The sequence below is a fragment of the Balearica regulorum genome, chromosome 11 (assembly GCF_011004875.1).
Source record: "Balearica regulorum gibbericeps isolate bBalReg1 chromosome 11, bBalReg1.pri, whole genome shotgun sequence".
NCBI lineage: Eukaryota > Metazoa > Chordata > Aves > Gruiformes > Gruidae > Balearica > Balearica regulorum.
The window spans coordinates 16,350,886-16,371,092 of NC_046194.1; the positions used below are offsets into that span (position 1 = coordinate 16,350,886).

At 38.4% G+C, this 20,207-nt stretch overlaps 1 protein-coding gene across 3 annotated transcripts in view; it reads right to left on the minus strand.

The window, feature by feature from the left end:
* Positions 1-1,244: 1,244 nt before the first annotated feature.
* The window catches only part of TBC1D8B (TBC1 domain family member 8B), a 36,625-nt gene continuing 17,662 nt past the window's right edge, over positions 1,245-20,207 (minus strand). For 2 of the 3 annotated variants that reach the window (XM_075763474.1, XM_075763476.1), the window contains 15 exons: positions 18,686-18,853; positions 17,193-17,342; positions 14,120-14,270; positions 12,516-12,730; positions 11,945-12,062; positions 10,949-11,234; positions 9,173-9,302; positions 6,657-6,755; positions 5,423-5,491; positions 4,967-5,207; positions 4,027-4,092; positions 3,637-3,720; positions 2,693-2,749; positions 2,287-2,387; positions 1,245-1,919 (listed from right to left, as the gene is read on the minus strand). In XM_075763474.1, the coding sequence (XP_075619589.1) occupies positions 1,509-1,919; positions 2,287-2,387; positions 2,693-2,749; positions 3,637-3,720; positions 4,027-4,092; positions 4,967-5,207; positions 5,423-5,491; positions 6,657-6,755; positions 9,173-9,302; positions 10,949-11,234; positions 11,945-12,062; positions 12,516-12,730; positions 14,120-14,270; positions 17,193-17,342; positions 18,686-18,853 (2,346 nt within the window). In that variant the 3' untranslated portion in view covers positions 1,245-1,508. The remainder of the gene's footprint in view (positions 1,920-2,286; positions 2,388-2,692; positions 2,750-3,636; positions 3,721-4,026; positions 4,093-4,966; positions 5,208-5,422; positions 5,492-6,656; positions 6,756-9,172; positions 9,303-10,948; positions 11,235-11,944; positions 12,063-12,515; positions 12,731-14,119; positions 14,271-17,192; positions 17,343-18,685; positions 18,854-20,207) is intronic. The other variant, XM_075763475.1, reaches the window with a different exon arrangement.

Genomic DNA, 20,207 nt, shown 5'->3' on the forward strand with positions numbered 1-20,207 from the left:
AGCAATGATGGTATTTCACCAAGTGTTTGTAACATGTCAGAATTTCATTTTATTCTTCATTCATATTATTGCAAAAAAAGCCTCAGTGAATGACACCATTCCCATTCTGCTTCTGTACAAAAAACATGCACAGTATAAAAAATAATGCTGCTCTGCAGAGAAAGATTGTCATACAGGCTTTAGAAACAGCCATTTGTAACTAGCAGAGAGTCCCAGTTTACTTTGTTGTTAAAATAAAAGCTCTTTCTCTAAAGCCATTCTTGTACCAGCTACCAAAGGTTCAAGGTCAACATTTATCAGCATTAATGCTGGCAGAGCTTGCCTCCACAGGATCTTTACTGTATCATTTTTTATATACTAAAAATTTCAAGTCAGATTCCAGAGGATTTTCTTGTTTCCATGAATCCTGGCAGATAGCAAATACTACAGCAGCAATAAGAGAGCTATAGAAAAGAAAGAATAATTACTGGGTTGAGGTATGGACTCAGGGTAGGCAAAGGAGCAACTGCAGTCTGTCCCCAGCACTTCAACAGTCAGCATTCAGCTAACTATGAAGCAGCTAAAGACGGTCTGTGCTTGGGTTTTCCAAACACAAGCAAAACTATACATTCCATCAACACGCTCCTAAGCGGCCAACAATGGCTTCTCTCACAAGATGAATGACAACCACCAAGCGGTCAGACAGATTTAGCCACTGCTTTCCCTTGATTTCTACAATCTATACGAGCTTTTGCATCCATGTGCAGCCTGGATGACCGAACAAGCTTCCATCCTTTTCACCTGTACTGTAGGAGGATTGGTATGAAAATGGGAAAGAGAACTCATACACAGGCTGAGCTAGAAAAGCAGGAAACCAGCTGTTTGCTGCAAAAACTGAGACAGGGCCTGGGAGAATGCAGTCTGCAAACTGCTGATGAGGGGCTGGAATCTGCAAGAGTCCAGGACCATCGGTAACACCAAAGCAGAGGAACTGAAAGCAGGGCAACTTTCTTCTCTAACCTCACCCTCTTGCACCTACCATAGCTTCTATTCTTAGTCTTCACCTTGCTTTGATCGCAGTCCACATCTCAGTTTGGAAATAACTAATTAAACTAACCTGGAAGACAATCTCTAAGCTGTCGATACTCCTTTTAAGTGAAAATGGCTGGAAGTCATTCCCTTATCACTGTAATAGCACTGAACCTGGAGAGCACACACTGTAACAGCTGTCATTCAGACAGGTTTGCAATAGGTCACATCCAGTATTTCCAAGTAATGTTGCATATTTTAATAATATGGTAAAGACAGTTTATTATTCAGTCCCTTTTTTGGAGTGAAACTTATGAACAATGCAAGAAAGTGATTGTGCTTCAAACTATTTTTATTTACATTACATACCAGTATTCTGACAGTTAAAGCTATCTCTTCAAACTTCATTCCCTATTTAAACACCAGAGTCAATTTCCACACCCACAACCTTCATTTGTAAGCGCTTTATGTGGTTAATTCCGAGTCAAAGGTAAAGAAAATTACACTCTGGTTCTTGCTTTAAGTTGTAAGTTTTTAGCACTCTCTATTCTAACTTTTATGTCATGAGGTTTCTCAAAAAATCTCACAAAGGCTGGCTCATTTAATAAGGATGCCAGAATCTGTTCAAAGGCAAAAGACCACTCATGGTTCCCTCTCAATCTCTGTGCTCTACTGCCTTCAGTCTGCTCAGAACTGTTTTCCTCCTGCCCTTTTCTGGGGATTTCAGCAGGCACCTCCGTAACAGCAACTGGACTTTGGACCGGTGATGTGGGACTCTGCAGTCTTCTCCCAACTTCTTCCATTTTCAGCAGGAGGCTGGTAACCACCGCTATAGCCCGATATAACAGTTCCTCCTCGGGATCCCCATGGAACAGATTGTACAGAGTTTTTGAGAATTGGATGAACTGAGACTACAGAGAGATATAAAGGAGACTATTCAGCAAACAGCAACACAACTGTCCTGTTTCACTGCACACTGTGATCAAAATCCAGTGCTGGCTGCTGCCAGGCACCTGGTACAACAACCACTCTAATAACAATACGGGTGTGGACCAGCCCTGATAAACCTAAGTGTGTCTGAAAGTCCCTCTCTTCATAAGCTTACAGTTACAGCAGTTTAAAAAAACAAAAAACAAAAACCAAAACACCCACAGTCTAATGATTAATGTGAAGGTCTGAAATTTAAGAGATCCTACAAATCCTTTAGAAAACTACTAATCGGACTTAAAGGATAAACAGCAGTCAAAAACAGACTTACATAAGACTCAGACAGTTTACCTGATTCATTCTTGGCAAATCCTTAATGTTTTCTTCTTTTTTAAGAAGTTCATCTTGCCATTGCTTCAGATATGCCTGAATGTCAACCCTCCCCTTCCCTACTTGACAAAGAAGAAGAAAAAAAAAAAGTGAACAAACAAGAACTAGGAGCTTCCCATGAGGGATGATGAGCAAAAGAACTGGCATCCTCAGTGTCATTCCTTCTCAACAGAGTGGTGGGGCCAAGGACCAAATACGATCAGAGTTTACTTTTACCTCTCGCCCCCCAGGACTATACTTATAAAAGCAGATATAATGTTAGCACCACACTAGAGCTGACGGTACTCAGTACACTTTGTCACCACACACTTTCCCAGCTCTACTCCCCTAAAAGACGGTTACCAAACGTGTCTCCAGGATTCTTTACCTTTTTCTGGGCTGCTCTTCAGGGAGTAACTTTCAAGACTATCCCCAACAGATGAAACTACAGTTTAGGAAGAGAAAAAGAAGAAAGATTTATTTACTTGAGAAAGGAGGACCAATGGTTCACTTCCTTTTATCAAAAATTCCTTCCTTAAGGAGCAAGACCCTCACTAACCCCTATGTTCTCAACACAGATTAGGCCAAGAAGAAACCACATAGTAAGATTTGTATACTTTCTATAAAAATAGAAGCCACCATGAGGCTGGAGATCATGAAAGAAACTGCAATCAGTTATATCAAGCAAATGATCTTCACAATGTTCATGGCCCATGTCTCGAACACTGGTGAGAACAGTACACATATATTACAGATAAGGTACTTTTAGATAGTTTTAAAAATCCAAAAAGGATCTGTCTTCTGAAGAAGTAAAAACACACAGCTTTCCAAACAGAACATTTGATCAACTCCATAAACTTAGACCCCACAAAACTTTTTTCAGCTTATTTGGTTTAACATGGAAGCAAAGGATTTTGAAATGCTTGCTTATGTGCCTCAAAATAATTATGGATTTGGATATTTTATTTCTTGAGGTAGGAAATATCATCCCTTTATGCCTTGAACGCAAAAGTGAAACGGCCATCTCTTCAACAACCATTGCAACAGGTGGCCTGCTATGCTAAAAAGTGCTGACCAAATACACTCCCCTATTTCCATGTAAACACCCGTGGCCTTTGAATTCAATCATCAGACTAGCTAGCCACAAATTCTGTGCTACTTTATGAAAATGTAACTACCTACAGAAGATCTTTGCAGATTATTCTTGTTAACAGTGATATGATTTACTGGATTTACTAGTTTTCAGAAGAGAGCTCGCCATTTTTCACCACAAGATAATTAATAGATTCCTCCTAATATTCTACAGACAAAGCCCTGCACTCTGGAGCTTACCACTGAGTTGGCTGAAGTGGATCAGTTCTTCTTTTGAAAGATCACCACCTTTGGAAGGGCTCAGAGATTCTACTTCAGTAAACGCTGCAGTAAATAAATGAATAAAGTGGTTTTGTGGTTCCCAAGCATTACCAAAGCAGTGATAAAACGCAAAAGCTTTGTACAGACAAATGGTCCCTATGAAGAGAAATGGTGTTGGAGCAGATGAAGTCCTTCCCAAAGAATACATGACTCTGGAAGAAATACACATCTGTATTCAGCTATTGGACTACACTGTAGCCAGGACTGGTGACAACAGGAAGAAAAGTAAAGCTAAGAAAAAAAAAAAAAAAAGCAAAGATGATACAAGCCAGGAACAGCCCTCCCCAAATGCCACCGCCTCTCACGTACCTGGAGGGATGTGCAACTTAAAAAGAAGCTTGAGTTTGTCAGTGAAACTTCCATTATACATGGTATCTGTTAGAGGAAAGAGGCAAGACAGTCTGTTCAGCTGGACCAAACTTTTCCTCACCCTCTCAACCTAAAGAAACAGAACCCAGGTAGGTTGGAAGCGGGCATGTGTCCCACCTTACATCAAGTATAATTAGAGATGAAGCTTAAGGAAGTATCACCTGCAGCTGAGTCTGGGGTTTGCCTAGAGGAAAGAACACTAATAATGTCTATGATTTACTAAAATAAAACCATAGCACCAAAGAAATATAGCGCTAACATCTTCTCAGCATTTTCCCTTAAATTCTTGTTTCCTGAACAACATTACTTTGAAAACAAGATTAAAGGAACAGAGTAGTAAGTCAAGAAAACTTTCAGTTCCCCAGAGATATCAGGCATTGGTCATCTTGCACAATTTGTGTATGAGACAGCTTAATATGAGGAAGCATTTATCATCAACCAAACAGACTGGGCAATGAGATCACACCATTTCCTAATTTTCTGATATTTTGATGGTAAAGCAATATTTAAATTTCATCTCAAATAGGAGATTATTCTCCAGGGGATTAACGTCTCAGAAAAATTACTAGTTTGTAAAGCCTTGTGCTACCTATTTCATGGTGAAATACAGACAAGAAAATGAAAGCACAGTTCCATAACTTAAAGCCTTTATCATACACCTAAATAGTGTAGCTCCCACTCTCAAGCTTATAAATACATTTCAAGCATTTGACTTGCCATTCAAACAGTCTTTGCATTTAATGTCATATGATAAAAATCATATGTCTAGTCTAGTCTCCTTAGGCTCTTTATATAGTACATGGAAGGTGATACACTCCAGGACTACTCCCAAGATGGAGTTCCCTTGTGAGTGTGCTACATATATATGTTGCTCTCGTACCAAGAACACAGGCAAATTGTTTGAAGTTTATAAGGCAATCGGAGCTCTCATCCATCAGTCTGAATGTCCACAATGCAAGCGAGTCTCTGTTTGCACAGTGTGACCAAGGGCTCAAGAGATGACAGAGAACCCTGAATTGCTGGCAATCAATCCGATACTGGTCAAGATACGGCAGGCTGGCATCATGATGTTGTAAGACGGGACTATTTACATTCCAATAACAGGAAAGAAAGTGCTCCTTCTGCAAGGGAAATATAAAAATGTTAGATTTTCTGAGACAAGTCGTCTCTCTGGGTGAAAAATGTGGGAAGTTAACTATGTAATTTGATTTAAAGCTGACATGTAAAACATATGTTGAATCTAGCTTTTATCTCAATTTGTTAAAACTGTTTCACACTCATAACACCGTTCACCATTAAGATGGATGTTTGTTAAGTGAGGAAAATAGCACATTACCTTGAATAATTCATAAAGCTCTTCAAGATCACTAGGACTGAATTTTACATCCTGGGACACAACACGTAGCTAAAACAAAATCCAGAGAAAATTAATTAATGAGTCTTCCCTCCTTGGAATAAGCCTGTAGAATAAAGTTATGCGAGACTTAACCTTACATTAAAACTGTTTGAATATTCCAGGTTTTGGCATGTTACAATTAGGAGTAAGAATAGAACTTATTTTTAAAAGCAATCAGAAGATTATAGACTGAAAGAAATAATTTTTCAAAAAAAAAAAGGGGGGGGGGAGCTTAAAGCTAGTTATGTTACTTGCATATATGGAGACTACACTATGAAACCCAGGAGATAAAACTCAAATATTTATAACGATATAACATATAGCTTCCTTTAAAGGGCAAATGCATGTACAGCTCTCAACAGCTCTCAACAGTGAAGCCGAATCCTCATTTTTTAAATTAAAAAAAATACAAATTGTTCACAGCTTTGTTTTTTAAAAAACAAGTTAGCTACAAAACCAGGTTCCATCTTCACAAAACATACATTTTGTAAAAGTTATCATCTTAGCAACAGCATTTAGTATCAGTTGCTACAAGCCACATTTACTACAGAAAGAAGCACTGCTTCTTAAACAGGCTAGTATTATCATCAGTTGTTGGAAATGAGCCACTGAAGAAAACAGGCAAAGGAAGCACCTTCCAACCTCCACCTTCATTCAGGAATCTGAACTTGAAGGATGATGTTGGCAGCTGAAGAGCTACCACACGCATTACCAGACATTCACACACAGCACAGACAAAAAGCAACCCTTGTCTCACTCTTCAGTGACATTTGGGATTGCTTCCCAGAGTAAAAATGCAGGTGATTAACTGTTCTACTGTAGCACTGTGGACATTTTACAGTGCTCTATGCGTCCAAGAGAAATGCATTAACAATTTAACAACAGCTAGAAGTATAGGTCAGCCTGTTCCAATCAATGCAAAGTGTCAGAGATATGCCAGCTTTTAGAAGTTGTCTGCGATGGTGTTACTTGTAAGAAGACCAGAAGGTCATGCTGTGATTCACAGACTGAAAACGTCACAGGCCAAACCTCAGTTCACAGACACCCTGCAGACAACAGGAATTTCAGTGTATAAAATTACATATTTGGCCCTTGAAAATGTGGCTCTTCCCAGAATTTTCCAAAAGAACGAATTTTATCAGAGGGAAGGGTTTAGCTCTTCCAAGTCACTCACCACATTCTGCTTGGTCGTAGCTTCTAACGTCTGAATCACATAAAGCCTGTTCCTGCAGCGCATGCTCTCAACATCCTCATATCGAATATCGCCATATCGCTAAGAAGAAAAGCATCGTTCCATGAAATCAACTGTTGCTAGACACATCTAAGCAGACATTTTTGTCTTTCTTGCATCTAAATACAATGCAGGTATGGACACAAAAGAACCTCCCAGAAACTGAGAAAAAAATCATTTATTAGAGCAATAATTCTCCCTAAATAACATAACTTTTAAAAGGGCAGGTGTTTCAAAGAGTGATGGAGAAAGAAGGAACTGGAGTAGTTCACTGTGTGGGAATACAAAGCAAGGGATTTTACCATGTGTCGGCTCTATATCCAACTCTGCTATCACATGGTGACTACTGCTGCAGGGTAGCAAAGTCTAAGATGTGTAAGTTGTCATCAGGGCTTGCAGTTCACTCTAGTGAACTTTAGAAATTAGCTGAAGTAATTTCTGAGCCATTCCTAGCTACCTCTGGAATTTCGGAAGGACAGGGAAGGTGTCTGTGCATTGGAGTAGAATAAATACATCTATCTTTAAAGAAAAGTAGGATAGCAGCCAAAAACTAGAAACAAGTTCCCAGAGAAATCATGGAACAAATTATCAAACAATTAAAATCTAAATAGAAACAGATAAGATAAATCAAAACAGGCCAACATTCTTTATCAAGATGATGTGAAATCAATTAAATTTCCTTCTATGAGGAAATTCAGTCTAGTGGGTAGAACTGCAACAGTGGATAAGATACATCTTTACTGCTCTAAGGTTTCTGACACTCTTCAGCAACACATGCAACCAGGATGACAGGGCCTAACCACGATCATCAGGCACTATGTGCACAACTGGTTCTATTAAACTCTGAGAACAAATGAGCGGCAAACAACCAAACCAGCAGGACTTTCAGACCAAACTTTTTTCGCAGTGTGTTTTGTTCTCATTTTCGGCAATGCACTCACAACAAGATATGAAAAACTGGAACACAGTCATAAAGAGTCTGAGCACATAACCTTTGAGAAGAGGTCAGAGAAACTGGTTATGTTGAAGCTAGGAAAAAAAAAAAAAGATCAGAGTTGAAAGGGTAAGTGATGAACAACCACTACCTAACAGCAACATTCAAAAGCCAAACCAAATCAGAGGCTATTGCTTTGGACCAGTTACCTGCCTGCAAAGGCAGGGGAAGGAGAAAGGGAGCTTCTTTTGCTTTGTCTTTCAGTAATGATTCCATCTCTGTGAAAGCTTCAGATTACACTTCAGAATGCAATATACAGCACTTCATTATTTACCATCTCTCTTTACTCTTCGAGTATTCTTTACTCTGCAAGTATTCACCCTCACTATGAGATCTCCCCATGACAAGAAAGATCCCTAACAGTTTGCAACTCTTCTTACAAGAATCATAAAGCGTTTCACAAACGTGGTTCTTCAGTATAACATTCTTGTGAAACAATACTGATAGCAGATGCACAGACTTTTTATATGGTTAGCTCAATGCTGTGAAGACACTTCAAGAGAACTCGATTTTCTGATTCTTGTCTTTGTTCATCCCACTAAAGGCAAAGCCCTCTTCTCAGTAAAAATCAATAGAGAAAGGTCCTAAATTATATAAATTACAGTTAGTTAATCTTTTCTGAGCCAAGTCCAGGACATTTTTCAAAAAGAGATGTATTGTGGATCTTTCACTAGAAACAAATGACAGAGAAAAAGAGAAAAAAATAGAGAAAAAGAATCATATAGATAAAAGAAACCAGCTAACAGAAAAAACAAAATGTGAACAAATCTCTCTTCTCTCAGCTTGGCTTTCACTTCAGGTGAGCTAAACAGAAATATCTACAAATGGATTCATACTCTGATACAAATCATGCCAAAGAAGGAAACATTAAAATCTGAGGACAAAAGGAAAAGGAGAAGTTAGACCTATTTCCTCCCCAATGCAGAGCTGCAAAGCTAGACACTGCAGAAATCAAACTTGAAAATTGAAAGAAAGTGCTCAAAAAGATCATAACTGGTCTTCCCCACCCAATACATCTCTAAACAGTCACTTAACCCATACAGTAAACTACTCAAGTACAGAGCTACCTGCACGGGTTATTATGTCAAATGTTACCACTATCTGCAATGTGCAGTAATCAGTCTCAAATTAGCAAATGCAAGGGCTGCTTCTGCTATACTTTGTCATTTAGTTGACATACTAATAAGTAAATGAGGGATGGCAATACATAACCTGTGATGAACCTAGGGAGCTCCATTCAGGACAGCCTAGCAAGCACATTCCAAACAGTTAAAAAACCAAAACAAATCTATCCCATAACATACAGGGTTTTCAGCGAGGCACAACAAAATACAGAGCCCAATTTCTACCAATCTAGACAGAATTTTAATTCTAGTTTGTACAGTGCAGCTGCACTATTTTCAGGGTAGCCCATGCAATGTAAACACTGCATGGGATGCAAAAACATACCCACAAGAACACATACTTCATTTGATTCTCGGATCAAATCAGTAATGTCCACTTTTGGATGGTCACTCTTTGTATCACTGAGGTTGGAGCCCTGCTGCACAGCTTGAGGCAAAGGACTGTCTTTGTTAGTGACACTGTCAAAAAATCTGCACAAAGCAAAACACACGAGAAATCATCAGGAACCAGTTTATGACAGCAAAACAATAACATCAGCATCTACTGAAGAAAAAGTGTGCAGAGAATGGGAAATAGCAAAGAATATCACCATGAGTAGCACAAATATGCTGTAATAGTTAGCTATACAAACATGGGAACTGGCTACCCAGATAAGGTTGTAGAGCTTCTAGCCTGGGGACTTTCTCAGACCCAGCTAGACAATACCATGGCTGATGTGATCTAGTAATACTCTTCTGAGTGGGACATTAGACTAGAGACTTGCCAAGGTCCCTTCCACTTGGCATTCCCCTGGTTCTCTAATCCATCTAGCAAGGTTGTACGACATAACTGGGAGAGGGGAAAAGAAGACTGTCCTGAACTGTGACCAAGGCAATCTTTATTCCCTCGGACGCATAAGCCAAGACATGCTTGATCACACCTACATGCCCATCACACCTACATGCCCAGAGTAAAGAAATCCATCATGGAGGCTGGTCAACTGCTTTGCCAACATCGAGGAACATGTATCTACAGACTGATGGCTTCCTTTTCCTTGAGGAGAGGCAAACTACTGTAATGATTTTTTTTTTAAATATACCAGCATGCTGCAGGCTGGATTAACTGTGCAACAGGAGTATTGCAGCCAGATAAAATGTTGAAAGCAACAGTTCCAAAGGAGTTTGTAATAATCATCAAAAATCTTGGGTGTCAAGTGGAAACAGCAGCCTGTTTAGTTCAAGGGAAAATTAAAATTTCACTAGACTTCTAGATTTTAAATCTTAACATATTTAAGCTGGGTGAATGTGCTCTTACTGTTCAGTTTTTTAAGTGTTAAATATTTAAATGAGTACAGCCGGGTTTTACAATAAATACCACGCTGTATGGTCTCTTATAATAAAAATCACACTTTCCTCATTAATTCTGTAGCTCTTACCCTATTCAAACATGCAACATTTAAAAGTGTCACTAAAAGGAAATTCTTATTATCAGTTCTTAACAGTCATAACTTGGTGCCAGCACAGTCATTTTTGCTGTTTTAATACTCCATAATTCACAATCACAGCAGCAACAACGGAATTTAGGTAGGTAGTTTTACTTGCGATACATAGTTTAAAACGCACTTTTTGTTGCATATTTGAATTTATTCTTCAAATGCTAATATAGAACAAACATCTGGTCATGATTGTCCTCATCGCATGTTTTTTGTCTTATTTCTATTTTAAGTCATGAGCAGCGGAGGAGCCAGTAGCCTAAACTACAACTACTGAGGTGTAGAATATGTTGTCACTAAGTTGATCCCCAAACCGTTTGGAACAGTTGTAGTGTGCTGTAGATTACCTCATCATTAAGGAAAGCCACCTTCTCTAAGTGATTTAAATTCCAGGCAAAAACCACATTGCTTTTACTTTAAAATACACAAAATAGCAATGGTTTTAGAAGAGGATGAGATTTTCAGAGGATCCAGGCACACTTTCCAGTCACCCCTTCCAGAATTTCGGCCTGAGATAACACTTAATTCCTTTGAAGCCTTTGGAAATCTTGGTCAGATGTCTTCTCAGCTGCCCCAGAATGACTTATCTATTTGCACTTATAGTAGCTGCTATGCAGCCCATAAGAATAACAGTTACACTGATACCTGTTGAGAACAGTGACTGCTTCTGCATCATCCTTACAAGTCAGCAACTTCTCCATGTTGTATTCCAGCACTGCGAGACCCAGCTGCAAGATTGCCTTTATTCCATCATAGAAGAAACAGTCCACCACATTGACTGCACTTTCAATAGGCAGCACACTGATAAAAAGGGTAAGGAACCAGGAGAGAGAGACCGAGGAGAAAAAAGTCATGTCCGTCATGTGGTCTGTCAACTGAGGCAGATGAACCCTGATGAGCTCCTCAAACACTGCCTGATCTACCAAGGCACCTGCAGGGAAAGGATAACAAAACCACCACCCAAATCTTAATACAGAGAAGCATACTTTTTGCAGAGCACTGGCCAGAAATAAAGCCCCATCCTTATGCAACTTTGTTGTAAATCAAACACTGGCCTAGCTGCATGGAACCATTGGCTTTGTTCCCCATGCTGGAAGCGATGCGCTCTATGCCTGGGTTCACAGCCTTGCTGCATGCTATAAAGTGTGTTAGCACTTTTGTGAGTGTGTGGCTACTTCCAATGACTCTCCTGACAGCCAATACACCCTCTCTGCAATTAGAGAAAAACTTCACATCCAATCTTCTTCTAGCATACGCAACTACAAGTACTGAGCATGAGATCAAAGACTAAGTCTGGACTTGGATGGAGTAATGCTTTTTCCTTTATTTAAGCTGACTAAGTTTCAAATAAATAGTATGAACTGCAGTTATAATTCCAAAAGAACAGTATAATAGTCTATTTGACTGCTTCCTGAGTAGTTATGCCTAGAGTAATAACAGTATCTGAAAATCATATCCACTCCTGCTTAAGGAATCATCTTGGGACATTCTCTGTAACTTCCATTTTCTACTTCACAATACTGAACCAAATGCAACAGTTTCTCTCCACTGTTCAGCCTTCAGCTCATTCCTTACATTTGTTCTTAATGAATGATCATTTACATTCAATTCTAGACAGATAAAAAGACAGACGGATGTTACCAATGATTCGACGATTGAAATAATCGGGTAGCATCCTTTCACACACAGCAACCAAAAGCCAGAATGCTTCCTCTTCCTTAGCATATAGCAGAAGTACTGATGTCAAAATATTCATTGCCTGTAATATTTAAACAGGAAAGGAAGCATTTACGAGGAAAGATGATGAAAACACAACTGTTGTCATTTGTTAAAATTTGTATTTCTGAAAGCACTTTACAGCACATTTTTAGAGTGCTAGGATAACCTACAGCCGTAACCAGTATAAGACTTTTACCTCTGTATTATTTAATACAAAGCATAGTATTTAAACTACATAAAAATATTTTTAACTGCTAAAAGTCTAGTAAGAATGCAAAGGCATATATGAAGTGGACATGACAGCATTTATCAACAAATTCAAGCACAATGTAAAAACTCATGTTACATAGTAGGACAAAATAAGCAAAGTAAGTGAACCACTGAGCAAGAAACCATTACATATTTATGTGATTGATTTTATGAGGTGCCACTACACTGCCATCATGAACTAATATTTAGACAACCAACACTAAGAGTCTCAAAACAGCTGTACCTGACAATATCCAATTTGGGGATTCCTGTATGCATACGCTGTAAGAACTCTCCTGAGTGCAGAAATTCCTGTGTCACTTTGAAAAGCAGGATGCTCAGGTAAGGAGCGACGTAAATCTCGTTCAATTTCATCAGTAGCTAAAGTGCATGTTCCTAAGGACTTTTCCACCAGCTCAGTGTAATAACCAGGGTTGGATGCCATATCATTTACAGCACCTGCCAATACATTGTATTGCACAGTATTAGAGGACAACAGTAAAGTATCTACGTGACTGTCTGCAGTTTCTATAAAATTTTTCAGTGACTATTGAGGTACCCCATGAGTCACCAGATGTTACTGCAGTAATGTATGAGTAATTCTACTGAAATTCATGGAATTACTCCCAAATGAAAACAGAAAAGCAAAATAACATAAGGCTTGGAGGAAATCTAAGTTACTTTCCATTATAAAGTTGATTTTTACTTACTTGTTTCATCGGGGGGGGGGGGGAAGCTTCCTTTCACCTACAATTTTGCCCAAGTTTTCTGGCAAACACAATACCTTTCCATCTGTAAAGCTGGGAACAGATTAGAAAAACTGGGCAAAGGACTGATATTTACCTAATTAATCCTGTAACTTTTATGTCAACACCTTCCATGACAGAGATGTTGGTCTGGTTACAGAAGCATAAATGCCTATGTAAATGCTCAAAGAACACTAGCAAAGATAAATCTATGCTCACATGTCCTCAAAAGGAACTACCACACAGTGGGCTGAGTGAAGAGTATCAAATGCATTTGGTACAATAAACAGATCCTCTGGAACAGCAGAAAGCTCTGCCCCGGGGAACACAGCGAGTACAGCTAGCAGACTAGGTCCTGGGTGCCTCCTCAAAACATGCAGCTCATTTTCTGAATCTGACATGGGCTTCTTGTATGTATGACCATGATCAAGTTGGTGGCTGCTGCTTTTCTAAGTGTTTCAGTGAATGGGAACAGAAAGCACACAGAGGTGTTATAAAGCAGTATCTTAATCCCCTGGGCCTCCCTTCCTCAAGTTAAGTCCTCTGACACAGGTGTGTTCTACAGAATAAAGCCACAAAAGTACATTCACAGCTTTGGCAAGAGATCCCATGTGTGTAAGACAGTCCACAATTCCTGTACATGTCACTCTTTAAACCAAGCAACAGCATATAGGAAAGAGCTGCTGCTAACTGGGGCCAAATTCTCTGCCAGGAAAACATTTTTCTTGTGTCTGGTAAGCTTTCTGAGAGGATAGTGTTAAATCAAAACAATTGAAACACAGTCCCACAAATATGCTTTTCATTTTAGCAAATAAAGAGGCTTTGCTGAAACTGACTGTCCCCTGGAACAGCATGTATTCTTATCGTAACTTCTCAGTTGAGTTTGTTGTAAAAAGAAGCAGATGCAGATTTAGTTTGAATCAATGCAAAACAAAATAATAGACAAAATCATCCTGTTCATCATTTTGAGCTGTCTTCAGAAAGGTTTGGAGATGTTGCCAGAGGTAAGAGCATTTTTTGTCAGACTACGTTCAGTCAGTAACTAGAATATCTGTACAGTAGAGTCCACAAAACTGAATCAATTATATTTGCTATGCAATACCTGAGAAGAGTAGCCAGAGCTCTCCTCTTAATGCCTCCGGGATCCCTCTTACAACCAGGTCTCGAGTCTTCTTTGTTCGAAACATACTGACACCATGTCCCCGTTCGACAAAGAGGATGTTCCAGGACTGTTCTTTCATTTTTTCTTTCAACTATGAAAAGCAGAAGACAACAAGCATTAAGTATACTGGAAGATTTTCCTCGTGTTTCAGAGAACAGAACCAACTTTTGCTCTCAGTTTTGTTCATATAAACTGGAAATGACGGCATGGGCATCCATATTGATATGTGAAATGAATGCTGATGCAAATCAGAGCAAAATCTAACCTGTGTATGGTATAAGTTTGGCTATAAGTTTGGCATACAATGCCATCTCCTACATGGCCTACTACTCTTTAAAGTGTATTATTACAAGAATATCTATACCAGATCAGATCAAAGGTAAATCTAAGCCAGTATCCCATCTGACAGAAACCAACAGCAAGTGCCACAGGACAGTAAGGTCAAGTAAACATCTGCAAAATCCTCCGCCATCCTCCAGCAAACAGAAGCACAAGCACCTCTCCTCAGCAGAGGCAATCTCTCTGAATTTAACAACAGACAGCAGATTTTTCCCTGCAAATTGCTTTCTGAACCCAGACAAACCTGCTGCCTTCTAACTTCACTTGAAGCCCCCTTGGTGCTGTATTAAGACACTCCTTTTCACCTTTTTTTCAAGTCACTCCCAAGTTCAACTTTTTCCTTACTTCCCACTTGAGAATGACTCCAACCCATAAACAGCAAGCTGGATTTTAATTTTAGAATGAAGTCATCACCATCTATTTGTTATGTTTTATTCTTCACTATTCTGCTAAACTTATTTAAAAAAAAATCACTAGCTATTTGTTACTTCTAGATTGAATAATTTGCAACTTTGACAGCACATCACCAAAAACTACCTAATTATCAAAGGACCACGAAGTACTAGGGACTTAAAAGGAGTCAATGAACGGTTATAAAGCAGTAAGACAGCTAATCAGTGCAAGGTGCAACTGTGCAGACAAATTCTGCCATCATATTTCTCCTGAGGTGTTCCAAAAATGCATTGCCAGCGTAATGGATAAGAAAGTTCAACACTTGACATAATTCCTATAGCAAAAAAACCTGAGGTACATTAAAACTTCCTCTTGTAAGATTCTTTTCAGCTATTTGCATGTAAATATATACATATGTTTGTATGATGCATAGATACATACAAACAAATCTGCTTATTGTAACTTGGATCAATTTTGAAATATCCCATTTTTTGTTGCTGCTTTGTGATAAACAGCGTAAGATTCTTTTGGTAAAGAGTAAATCAATAGAAGAAGGAAAAAGGATGAAATTGAATGAAAGCAGTAGAAAAGACAACCAGGAAAAATAGGTTGAAGAGAAGGTTCAGATTGCTGATGTGTGGTGGCAGGTTTCTCTGTGCTAATTTGAGAGCTTTAATATGAGAAAAAGTATTTGGCCACGACGGTGCAATGAAATCAAGCAAGTGATTATCTGCGAAGTCAACTCACTGTCACAGACATCTGCTTAATTACTCTGATAAATTAACAGATTTCGATTTCAACATGTCTATGAACTGTTCTTTGCTAACAGCAATAAAAATGTACTAACTCTGTTACAGATGAAATAATATCCCACAGAAACTCAACAGGCGAAACAGGTTGCTTCCTTTTTTTTTTTTTTGATTCATCATGCTTTGTTGCATTATATTAGTTGACAGATTTGGAACAGAATGTCTACAAATGGCAGAAAGCACACAGAGGGATGGCATGACATCAGTGTAATTATTCTCCCACAATTTCTCAGTCTTTCCTCAGTTTATTTAAATGAGTTCCAAATAGCACTAGGAGAGAATCGATAATCAGGAAAATTTGCAGGAGAATGAAGTCTAGTTCAATTAAGGAAGGGAACTAAAAGATGAAAACACTTATGCCCATATAGGTTTTACATTTAATCAAATATTTATCAACCAGAGAGAATGTTTCTACAAACTAGCAATTATTATCAACGAAGAAGACAATAGGGTATGCATCTGAACTTCAGTAGGGCCAGCCACATAAGTAAAACATGCTTCACAAAATGAAAACTGGTAAAAATTCCCTGTTCAGACAAAACTGAAGTTACAGACATTTTACATGCAAAGTAGAAGGAGACTGAGATAGTAGAAATAGTGAAATAGATCTTTGTAAAGTACAAGATTATGGATAAACTATTCATTATGCACCTAAAATGCAATTCAATTTCTCTGAAGCAAAGCAACTGATGATCAGGTGCTCCAACTCATGCAAGGCTCCAGGGCTGAGACAGGATGAACATCGTCACTACATTTTCTGTGCATGCAGCAGTAAGATTTAATATTGTTAAAGCAATTAAAGGTGCTGAAAGCAAAAGCAGATTTTCTCCACTTTTGTTCAAGACAGAACAAAAAAATCTGGATTCCCTTTTCTCCTGCCCAAAGGGTGTTTATTTTCTGATATTTCTAATGTCAAAAATTCCATATCTTAATTTACTCACTGCTGCAAAAAGACTTAATTTGAAAATAAAACCTTTCTGTCTTCTTGCACACACTATGGAGAAGCAAAAATAGGATGCCCTGCTGCAAAAACAATTAAAGAAACATTCTCCTGAGCATAACTTTGTTAGACAGAAGTACAAACGAATGAAGCAAGGAAGACATTAAGTCAATTTTTTGATAAGGTTCTCCTTGCTCCCAAAGAGTTTGTAGTGACTTTCTATCTTGACAATTCAGATAGATACAAAACATGTTCACTATCACAAAACAAACAGCCAACTCTTCCCCGAGGGGTGGGAAAGCAGGAGGAATTAGCTCCATGAAGATAAGGCATATCATTATTAAACAAGATGAGCAGAAAATTGAATGGAGCCATGAAGAAGCACCCTGTGGACTCCAAATGCAGAAAATGCAGATGAAAGAAGGTTGGCAAAGCCCCAGAGGAAATCAGCAGCCTTGCTGGAATACATTTTGAATATACTTCAGTCCTTTCCAATTAGATTCCAAAAACTGCTGGCCATTTTATTCCTTACCATTTTAGAGTCTAGATTCTCAGCATCCTGAGGGTGGTAGACAGTCATTAGGGCTTCTGTACTGACAGTTTTGCTGTTATCTCTCTGACCCATCTTTGATGGTCCTGCATCAAAATCCTTTGGACTGTCAGAGGCAGAACTAGCTGCAACCTTGAAAAAAAATTTAACAGTGGTAGTCATAAGTGCCAAACAATCCTGCAAGAAGTAGCACTGATACCAGAAACCATTTTGCTTCTGGACCATCATTATTTATTATATTAAGTTACAGGTACCAGATACAGACTTCCAAAATAAATGAGAACCGGCAATCCCTGCTGTGCACAGCTGGGCTTTCAGGAGGCTGCATTTAAAAAAAGAAAAACAAAATGCATCTCCGCAGCCAAAAACTTAAATATGAAAGGACAAATACTCATAATGAGAACTGTAATAGATAGGGAGATCTGACTGTCCATCACCACTGAAGTCAAAAGAAAAACATTAATTTAAATGCAGCCATATACTGAACTATACAGAAATGTGAGAGCATTTAAAAACCAGCATTAGAACCTGGATTGTTTTTCAAAACCTGATGGAAAACTAAGTAAAAGAACCCAAAATAGAATGCATTCATAGTAGCACCACTGTTTAACACATTCTCTTTCATATGGGCACAGAGTTATTTATTTTTCCACACCTTAAAACCAGAGGTACATGACTTAGCATGGTAAATCACAATGATGCTGATATAACCCAAAATAAGATAATCTAAAACGGCATGCCCCTGAGCACCAGACCTTATCACTCAGGTCTCCCAGGGCTCTGCTGTACCCTTATCAGCTGAGCATTTCTGCTGATATCAAACTATCTTGCTTTTATTATTCATTTTTGCCTTTTAACCCTTAAGAATCAAAATCCCAAGGTAGAGATTTTGCTGATACACTGATTATTTTCTACCAAAAGGCATTTATTTGTACACTTCTCCGCTCTTAGAACTGTCACTTTAGAGGCTACTCCAGCTGATTGTATTTAAATTTTTTTCAGGGAAAAATCTTCAGGGAAGAAATACAGCAAAAACAATAAGTAATGCTTGTTAGGGATGTTTTGTTGTTGCTTTCTTATTTCTTATGTATGAAACTACACATACAGATTTCTTCACATCTAGAAACAACCTTACAATCCTTCCATCAACTTCTTGAGCAAAACCCAACACAGCTACACTTAATTTTCCATCTGACTGCTGGACTTGTGTTTTAATGTGAAGGGCCTGAAGGCAAGAACATGTTCATGGGAACATGATTTTTAAAAGAGGAAAAAAAAAAAAAAGATTTAGACAACTTGAAACTTAGAGGTACAGCAGACATTGTTACCCATCTTGTGTCTAGATTCAGGCTTAAATATAAATGTGTTGCATTACACAGCAAAACACTGACAATGATGCATAAACTCTTAGTGAGACTACCCAAACTTATTCCTAGGAACAGGTACTAACAAATTAGAATTAGCAGAGCAGCTACCTCTGTATTCATGATGTGTTGTGGACTTGAAGTTGCATTGCATTTCATTCTGAGCTTTGCCACAAGCTGTTTGAAATCTCTAACCTCCGTGAAACGAAAAGCTGTTTTTCCTTTAGTACTAATGCTGACTCCTCTGTTGGCTGGATCTGCCTTATCCACCCCTGTGACCTATGGAAGCAAGGATGCAAAAATTAGGCAACAAATTTTACCAGCTTACTTCTAAAAGAGAAAACCTGTTAAAAATACATCTGTACAGGAAACAGCAGTATGAAGCACCACACAAGCAGATTTAGTAACACTAGTAACAAACTCACTACTTTAAAGCTCAGTGGTCTGGAGCTACTTAACACAAGGTAATAAGTATTACGCGATAGATTTTCGACAGAGTACCAAAGATCTTTGAAAAGGTTTTCCCAGTTGTGAGTGATGAGCTTATCTGAAAATCTTGCCAACTTCTACCTGCTGAAGCTGTTACTTTTATTCTTACAATCCAAAAGCAGACAAAACATGGCTTTTGCAAGTAATCAAATGAAACAAGTTTCACAAGAATTAATTCCACTGAGAATATCCTTTCAAAGACAACTGTCACAACACATGACAGCTGGAGCTGATTTTAATTGCCATGATGGAACAGTTATAGATTAGAGCAGTTAATACAGTTTAATAATGCAAGTACAAGTGAGACAATCATGAATAGCTACACTTGCTGCCGTTGCTGATGCTTTTACTTTATTATAGGCAAAGAATGAAAGACCACAAAAAGAAAGTAACTCTGCGGTACTGCAGAACAAATAATGAGGGCCTGACAATCCACAAGAATAAATCTAGAGTCAGCTACTTTAACACAGCCTCTTCTTGTTTTTTGCAGGTTATGGAAGACTCTATTGTTTGCAGGATTATTTATAGACAATCGAACAAATTACTTTATCTGGGTGGGGAACACCAAACATATTGCTGAAATTAGCTCAGCTCATGCTCCTATGTCAGGTGTCTTATGTCAGGCAGTACGTACACAGAGTATGTACAGCAATTACAGAACCTGGTTAATTTTAAGGCTATTGTAAAATATGTCTGGGTGCTGATGAAAAGCTTTTAACACTGGAAGACTGGAATGTGGCAATGTCCCATATCACATGAAGTCAACAGAGGGAGGGAGAAAGGTTGGGCTTTTTTCCAGAAGTTATTCCACAGCCTAGCTATAGTACTCTATAGAAATATGAATGCTATGTCCTTCACAATACTGTCCTTATTCAGTTTGTTGAGCCTATCAGCTGTAATAGCATTGATACTTGTTCACTGACGACTGTCAATGGATTTTCCTATAGACTTTTGAACAGACAGCACTGTTCAACTGCTGCAAAAAGAATTGCACTACTGAGCTAAGAAACACGGTAGACTGATTATTAATCTTTAAGATCCTCTACCCTCCAATTCTTTACTTTTTATCTTGAGAATCTCTCATTAACTCAACTTCAAGAATTAAGCATAAGCTTTTTCATTTAAAAAATAAAGTATTAAAAAA